At 43.9% G+C, this 8,856-nt stretch overlaps 1 protein-coding gene across 1 annotated transcript; it reads right to left on the reverse strand.

Annotated features, from left to right (window-relative positions):
- Positions 1-1,092: 1,092 nt before the first annotated feature.
- Positions 1,093-4,450, reverse strand: HOXA9 (homeobox A9). The gene is made up of 2 exons (XM_007428228.4): positions 3,632-4,450; positions 1,093-2,451 (listed from the first exon to the last, which is right to left on the reverse strand). The coding sequence occupies exons 1-2, from the start codon at positions 4,164-4,166 to the stop codon at positions 2,213-2,215; spliced, it is 774 nt and encodes a 257-aa protein (XP_007428290.2). The 5' UTR covers positions 4,167-4,450; the 3' UTR covers positions 1,093-2,212.
- Positions 4,451-8,856: the final 4,406 nt, after the last annotated feature.

Here is an 8,856-nt window from a genome sequence, read left to right on the forward strand (position 1 = left end):
TGTTCCTGACAGCGTCTCCATCCCAGACTGGCGAGCTGGGAGGGTGTCCTCGTGTTTTTAGTTTTGAAAGGAAGAGGGGCACTTGAACAGTTTCTGGTACTGGGCAAAATTCTCTTCAAGTAGTTTGTGGATGCTAAAACTAGGTTCTAGTTGCCTTCCTGAGATTCACCTGGCATTCATCTCAGTATAATTCCTTGTCTTGTTATTGGCTTGAATCCAACCACCACCACTACCACTTCACCCCACCCGTTCTCATATTTATTCTTGAAGCTGTTGGCTATGTCCAGCAAGCTGTTGCTAGAACAACTTCATTTTGTGAGCTGGGCTTAAACAACCACCCGGGTAATCATACTAGAATCTGACTTTCGTTATCAGAATAAACATGTATCTTTCGTTGCATTCAAATGCCGCACCTTGATTTTGGGAGACACTGTAGATGAAGATGCAAAGGGACCTTTCACAGAGGGAGCCCATTCTCCATGAAGTTACAAAGGGATATTTCATGCCGGTGCTACATATCTATTTGCCTCTGAGAACCAATTTGGTTTTGTATGAAAGTTCAAAATGAAACCAACAAAAGGAACAGCAATGTTTTCTACCCCTGAAGAGGAGAAGACAGTCACAAACAGAGCTGCTTGGTGTTTTGTTTTTAAATAAAGCCTCGATTTGTATATGTGTCATCAAGAATTGAGGACTTCCAGCAAGCTGGCTATTTTTCAATAGTCACTTGGGTTGGCAGGGTTTTTAAATGCTGTGATGTCAGGAAAATGATGCACTGACTTATAGGCCATTTCATTCAAGGGCTCCAAACATCCGAAGTATAATTTCTTGGAAGTAAACGCTGTCAAAAGACTAGGGACTTACTTCTGAGCAACTGGGCTTAGAATCAAGGTTACGCTGCTGGTTGTTCACCAGAATAGATGCCATCTGTGGGCTGAGCTTGTGGAGCAGTGCCCACAATAATCTTAAAACAGCACAAAAATATAAAAGAATCAATACTTTTTTTTTTATTTAGCAAAAAAGTTAAATATCATTTTGGACAAAACTATTTGGTCAGTAAGCCACGAGGTAAGTCTTGCAAATATACAAAGTGTAGCTTCTGCATAAACATAACTTTCAGGTTGTTAAAAAAAATTAATACACATCTGCAATAACCAAAGGTAGTTTTTTAGTGTATAATTTATTATCAATAAAATTAAACTTCATTACAATAGGAATCAAATTATTTGATTAATCTTAAAACGTAAACCATAGGTAGTAGTTACCTTTTTCACATATAGGTATAGCTCCGATATCTGAGAACTGCTCACGGGTGCAAAAACAATATTCAAGCTAATTTGATTATTAAGGGTTTCTTTCTTTAATATATAGATTATATATATACAACTGACGAAAACTGTACTATATATATAGATAGATAGGTTGTGTGCATACTTAAATGACTGGTTTCAGAGGAACCGATAAGCTCCTTTTTAGTCCAGATAATATTTGCTTTTCTTTTATGTTTAAAAGTTAGGATAGGAAATGAACGATTTATAACTTTTATCCCGTACAATCCAAGGTTAACTGTTTAATGGTACAGAAAAAAAGACTCCGTCCTTACACTACAGAGCTATACTCTATGCAATCTTTATAATAAACAACCTGAGTTCAAATTGTATTCTAGCTTACACAATCACATCTGGTACAGCACCCAAGCACAAAAATTGAGTCACAAATATAATACCACAATAAAACACAGTGTTCAAGTATTACAGCAGACCTCTCTCTGCCGTGCGACGAGCAAATAAATTTAACTACTTCAACTAACCTATACAGTCCATAAAGAATTGTGCATTAAAAGGTAGTTTTCTTTCTTTCTTCTTTCTTTTTTTTTTCTTTCTTTTTTCTTTCTTGACAGGTAGATTTAGACAAAGCAACATATCACCCTGGTGCGGTAATGTCCCTCCTTTGCTTTCCTATGAATAGAAAAACGGAAAAAACACGGTACCTCCGAATAGCACCGGGGCACGGTGGTCTCTCTGCACGCTGGCGAGGTACATTCAAGAGCTGAATTGACCAAGGACAAATGGCAATGAAAAAATAAAAATATGTGAGGCCTGGACACAGTTTCAGGGTGTGGGGGAGGGGAGTTGCGTTGTGTGGCGTTGAAGGACCGCGGGGGGGGGCAGATTTTGCTGTTTTGACACACAATTAAACCTGCCACCCAGCATCATTCATCCTTCGCTCGGTCTTTGTTAATTTTCTTCATTTTCATCCTACGATTCTGAAACCAGATTTTCACTTGTCTCTCGGTTAAATTCAGGAGCCTGGCTACTTCATACCGTCGGTCCCTGGTGAGATACATGTTGAACAGAAACTCTTTCTCCAACTCCAGTGTCTGATGTTTGGTGTAAGGGCAACGCTTTTTCCTAGTGGACCTTGCATGTAACCAGTTTGCCGCTGGATTATCTGCAGAGAAACAACACTACAGGTTGAAGGAAGTGAAGACAAATGTATACTTCTCTGCCCCCCTTGATATCCACTCCCACACCAAATACTGTACTGCTAGTTTCCCACATTTCTTTCACTTGGGCTACAACGGGCTTTAAACTGGACACATTGGAGAGTCACATGGAATTGCAGTAAAATGTCAGCGGCCACCTTCCTTCATATTGTTTATCCAGAGTGTAATTTTAAAGCCGGCATTTCCGGCTTTCTCTCCACCCAGTCAGTCCCTGCTCTCGCTTCCTTCCTCCTCACCTCCCCCCACCCCCCAGCTATTAAAAAGATGGTGGTGGATAACCCATAAGAACAGAAGGCCCATTGCAAATGTGTCCATTTTCTGACCTTCTCCCGTTTCTCCCCTTGAATCTTATATGAGGATAAGGGGACAAAAGAACCTACTCACATTTCAGCTTTTAATGATAAACCTGACTTGCCTATGAACCTGATTTGTGGGTGTGTTCCTCTCAAAAATCAGGAGAGAAAGAGGATGAATTTTCCCCGTTCTGGGCGTTCTTGGCTTTGTGAGCTAACGGAAACGGATTCACACCCAATGTTTTGGATTTCCTTCCCTCTTTCTCTCCACCCCCCCCCTTTCCCCCTGCCCCACCCGGATTTTCCCTATCCAGCCTTCTAGCGGAAGCCACAGCCAGGGAAACCATGCATGTGACGTTCCCCTACCCAGTGTCTGAGAGAGGCAGGCTGAGGCTGAGAATCAGACCATCTCTATGAACGGTCTTCTCCTACCAAGCCTACTGTGCCTGCAGACTCCGAAAAAGAAAGAAAGAAAGAAAGAAAGAAAGAAAGAAAGAAAGAAAGAAAGAAAGAAAGAAAGAAAGAAAGAAAGAAAGAGGCAGGCTCTCTCTCTCGCGCGCGCGCGCACACACACACACACACACACGGGCTCGCATGCCCCAGCTCCGGGGAGCCGCAGCACTTTCTATCCCCTCTCTGTCCGGAGAAGCCCCCACCCATCCTACCTACCTACCCGCCCCCCCAGCCCTTGCCGCATAGCTCAAGATGGATCCCGCCTCAGAAGCCAGCCTCAGCAGACCCTGCCTCCCTCCCTCCCTCGCTCGCTCGCTCCCTCCCTCCCTCTCTCTTTCTCTCCTCAAGTCCAGCGGGGCCCCGCAGCAAGTGCACTTACTTGGATCCAGCTGGGGTTTGTCTCCGTTTGCCTCGCTTTCGCCATTGTTTTCCGAGAACGCCCCGTCGTTGGCTGGCTTATCCCTATCAGCTGGAGGAGAACCACAAGCATAGTCAGTCAGAGAGAGTGCGTGCGTGTCAAAGGTGGTACAGTCACCCCTCCTGGCCGTGAGCGGTTCAGGTTTAATGCCGTAATGCCTGCTGGCCGGCAAGCCGGGGAAAGACAAGGAGGCCGGCATCGGCTCCAGCCACGAACGCATGTACCTGCCGTCGGGTGGCTGGTGATGCACGTACGGGTGGTACACGGCCGGCACATTGTTGGCGCTCGGCGGGTGCACGGCGTTCCAGGAAGTGCTGAAGACGGACGCTTTCGACTGGAAGCTGCAGGGGGTGAACTCGGGGTGCTCGCCGAGGGTCGCCTGCCTGGCCGGCTGGCCCAGGGGGGCCGAGGCGTAGCGCGACTGCACCAGCTCCTCGGTCTCGTGGAGGAGGAACGAGTCCACGTAGTAGTTGCTGAGCGTCCCCGACGAAGACATCGCCACCCCAGCCGAGCCAAAGGAGAGGCGAGCCCTGGCGAAATTATGAAACTGCAGATTTCATGTAACAACTTGGTCCTTGCGAAGTAGTACAGTCACCTAATAAGTTGAAGGCTGCCTGTCAGCCCATTGGCTGCCGGGTGTCACGTGTCCGGGCAGCAGAACAATAAAGAATAAATCAGTCCGCAGGCTATTAATGGGTCAGTGTTTTCCAGTCATCATTTTTATAGCAAAGCCATATGCTCTTTTTTTTTAATGCAAAGGAATAAGCAAGTTGTACGGCAAAGTTTGTTTTAATTGTGGCCAAATGAGATAAAAAGATCAGACTATTTTTTGAGGAGGTCTATTATGATCACTCTTTTTAAGTGGACTATTTTATATCATAATTAATCATTCCATCAATGGTTCTTGTTCCTTGGGAAAAGAGAAAGAGAGCGAGAGAAAGAGGGCACCGCGCAGACATGCTGCTCTCCTTGTGATCGGAGACCTTCACATAAAATTATACAATCGTTTAAGCCATAAAGCAAGAAAATAACATTGGCGGCAATCTGTATTTAAATACATATTTATTATATTTCATAAGGAGTTATTGTTCCGGGAGCCGCGGGCTGTTATTAAGTCAGTAACTACGGGCATATTCATTTGCGTTGCTCTGTTTCACAGCCGTAAAAATTTACGAGTGCCTGGAAAGGTTAAATTATACTATTGTGTTTAGTTTGGAAACTCACTGTAAATAATAGCGCGCCGCAGAGTTCAGAGCTAACTGGGGCTGGCAGGAAAAAAGTCAAATCCAACCCCGGGCTCCTTTCGAAAGACGCTCCGCTCCCAACTTTCGGGCGCCCCAGCAGCGGAGGCAAGGCGCGGGAGCGATTTCCAGCCCCCAGCGAGACCTGCCTCTTTGGAGGCGCCTCGGACGCGGATCTTCCCCGAGTCACAAGACGGGCTGAGTCGCCGGAGCTCCCAACAGATTCGCTAGGAAACTGGGGGTTTGCCTGCGCCCCCACCCCCATTAGAAGATAACTTTTTCAACCGGGGGTCAATCGATCCCTTTATCTTCTGTCACGAAGGTTAGGTAACTTGCAGGTGTGTGGGAGGTAATGCACGCTCGCTCGTTCTCCCTCTCACTCACACACACACACACACACGCACGGACACACGCATTTGTAGCTGGCTCTTTATTTCTATGGCACTTCCGCAATCTTATCCGTGACATCTCCCTGTGTTTGAGGGTGGTGGAGGAAGAGAGATATGCTTCGGGCTTCGGGCTCCGGCACGTGGACCAGCCAGCAAAGGACGCGTTTTTAAACAAGAACAAGGAAGGGGGAAAAAGAGGGCGAGAGGGGGAGAGAGAGCGAGAGAGCGCGCGTAAACTGAAGGGAAGACCCGGACTTTTTTTACGGAGGAAATAAAGACCCCCACCCTCGATCAAGTTGACTGCAAGGAGAATCCACGCCCCGAGGTTTGTAAGCCTCTTCCTGAAGTGTAACGACACCTTCTCCTTAGGACGGCGCAAGCACGGAAAGGTTATGTGGGACGGGTGTATTGTGCGCTTGGTAGATATAGATATAGATACACACACACACACACACACACACACCATACGTGTGTATGCGCGCGGGGGGTATCGCAGGCATATCGATCGCCTGGGATGTCTGTGGCATATATATTTATATAATATCTGTATCTCTGCATCTATGGTTCATTCCTAAGGATGAATGGAAGCCATAAGAAACAGAACCCGCCTTTCTCGCCTGGTTGAAGCATTTCCCTGTTGGGCTTTTTAACCAGGATCTCAATCCCAAGCAACTGGGTTTGGGGTATAAGTAGTTCTTTCTTTCCGGATATGCTCTGCGGCTTCTGAGCAGAACCTGGCACATCGGAACTGAGCGGAGGGTTACATCCCCCCGGGAAACGAAAAAGGTGATTCGGTCCTCAGATCAAGTCCAGTGTTGTGAATTAAAGTAAGGGCTAAATGCGGGGTGTCTGTGACATTTGAATCCATTATCTTCTCGAAGGATTCCTACACTTTCCTCCCTGGTTTTTTTTTTTTTTTTTTGGCGTGGGGAACCTGACTCAACAGTGGAAGGAAAGAAAAAGAAGATCTCTACAACCCCTCTATTTAAAAAAAATGCTTTAGGGGGAAAAAGACTTATTCAGAGTAGTAGGGGGAATCGCGTGCTAATTAAACTCATGTCTGAATATTCAGCACGCAAAAGGTATGTTTCTTATTTGTTTTACATCACCTCAGTATTCTTTGCTCTTTTTTCGGTCCCCTCCAATGGCTAAAAGTTGGGGGGGAAAACCCTAAAATTAGCAGTTAGCCATATATTTTTTGACCTGATATCTAGAAATTACAAGAAATAATTAATGTGTTACATATATGAAGAGGAAAAGTTTCAAGGGGGTATTATTGATCATCTTACCCCCACCCAAAGTTATTTTAAAATCAGACAAAGGTTTTTCTATAGTAAAATAGTTGAACTCTATGGCTGTCTTAGTGAGAGACAGGGTATAGGCCACGAAGGAATGAATGAATATGTGTGTGTGTAAGTGTATATGTATGTGCAAGTGTATGTGTGTGTATTCTCTGTCTTCTATACATACATGTAATATATTTGTATAAATGTGGATGTCTCTCTGTGTGTATGTATGCACATGGATGCCTTATGTAATATTTGTTTGAAATCTAGAGTCTGTTGTGAAATATGTGTAGAGAACTTCCTTCCTCCTAGAAGAAAAAAAAAATCTTAACAACAGGGTTCTTCAATGTTTATATTCTATACTGTATTGCATTTCAGAAGCTACAGTTATTTTTTTCTCATTAACCTCTTTAAATGAGAACTAGAAGAATTAAGTTCTATTTATAATAAAAGAATAAAGTCTACATAAATTCTTTAAATGGGTGGCTGTGGAACAACTGCAATTAAGAAATGTAGATATAGGGGATATATTTCAATTTGAAATTATAGAAATGGATAATGTATAGCAAGGGATAAGCAGACACTTCCAAGGTTCTTCGTATTCTTCTCTATGACGAGATTTTATTTCAATAACATCTATATTTTTGTAACTATGCTTTGTAACCAATCTGGACAATTTTACTATAATAACAATATGAAAAAGGATTAAACTGGTTGGTTTGATTGTACTTATAATTCTATTATCCTTTAAGTAAGTATTAAGTTACTTAATGTGGTGCCGGGCCGCATAAGGCAGCTAACAGACTTTCTTTACCTTGAACAAAAATATTTGGGATTTATTTCCAAGGAAGTGTATTTGGACATGCAGTCATTAAACATAATCCACTCATGTACAGTATAGGGATTCCTAGAGAGAGTTTTGGGATATTTATTTCCTAATTCTAAAATACTAGTTCTCAGCCATTTTTTTTCGTAATCTAGTACCCAATCCTATGCATATCTACTTCAAAGTAAGCCCCACTGATTTCAATGGGCTCTACCTCAGCAAGTGTGCACAGATTTCCTATTTAATATCCATGGAGTAGCACTGGGCCATTTAAAATATCTGTTCATTTTTAAAGATAAAATATTTGAACCTGCCTCTCAGACACAGCAAACGAAAGTAAGTTTTCATCTGGCCATTTGAGTTACTGAGATCTGTTTTCTTTTTTGCTTTTCTTCCCCATAGAGTCTGCCAGTTGATAAGATGTTTCATAAACTTATTGCTTCCAAACAGAGGTTGGATGCCTTTATATTTAGGCTCCCGCCCCTGTGCCTGTCCACAGACAGGGAGACCAGACTCTCTCTCTCCAGCACCCACCCAAAAGCATTTGGGGTTTAGAGAAGGATTTTGTAGAAGGCCCTCAACTGCACACCGTTCTATGGAGTTCAGAAGTTTTGCTTTGAGACTTTGGAGGCCATGGCAAATAAATAAGAGCTTATCAAACAATAGGGAAGAAATATAGGACATAGACACCCAAAAATAGCCCTTGAATGTGGTTATGGGGAGCCATATCCTGTTTATATATTTCATTAAAAAGTATGATTCCTAGTCCAAAGTCTATGTGCATTCACACCGACACATGTTTATATGCTTGCACGTTTATGTATGTATATGTGTATATGGGGGGGGGGTGTAGGTATGTATCTATCTATATGCTTCATAACCAATCTGCAAAATACAGTGTGTGTGTGTTTGTGTGTGTGTGTGTGTGTGTGTGTTTATACATATGCATGTATTATAGGCAAGCAAAACTTTGCCTGCATAACTTGTGAGCCTCTCATTAAAATTGTTAAAACAGGGCAGAAGCCCCGGCTTTCAAACAAGATAGGGGAAAACAAAATTAAGCAAAAATCGCATTTCCACCTCCAGGCCTCCTTTAATTGAAGTCTGAGATCTGAAAGGTATTTTTTAATTAAAAGTGGGATGAGACAAAACAGAGACCAAAAAACGTCCCATTCCTGCAAACCCCACGACTGCCCACCCGCTCGCTCGCTCCCCCGCAGCCCCTGATACCCGAGGGAGCGGTCTTGTTCATTTACACTAGCGGTAAACAACGTGTGTACGGGATGTAAACAAGACGCCGCAGCGCCTTCCTTCCCTCTCGCAGGCTGCCGGACATAAAAGGGAAGGCGACGGGCCGGCACGCCGCCTCAGCCCGAGCGAGGTCGCTGTTGCTTATGCCGCCTCACTGGAATGCAGGCGCCCGGACCCATTCCAATAATGATCG

Source organism: Python bivittatus, unplaced genomic scaffold (genome assembly GCF_059951505.1).
Source record: "Python bivittatus isolate LINGU-HERP-01145 unplaced genomic scaffold, Pbiv_v1 ctg000610_np1212, whole genome shotgun sequence".
Classification (NCBI taxonomy): Eukaryota; Metazoa; Chordata; class Lepidosauria; order Squamata; family Pythonidae; genus Python; species Python bivittatus.

Coding starts and splice junctions, on each gene's coding strand:
- HOXA9 (XM_007428228.4), bottom strand. CDS start 4,166: ATGTCTTCGTCGGGGACGCTCAGCAACTACTACGTGGACTCGTTCCTC. Junction 2,452..3,631: donor CAAACCCCAGCTGGATCCAA/GTAAGTGCACTT, acceptor GTTTCTCTGCAG/ATAATCCAGCGGCAAACTGG.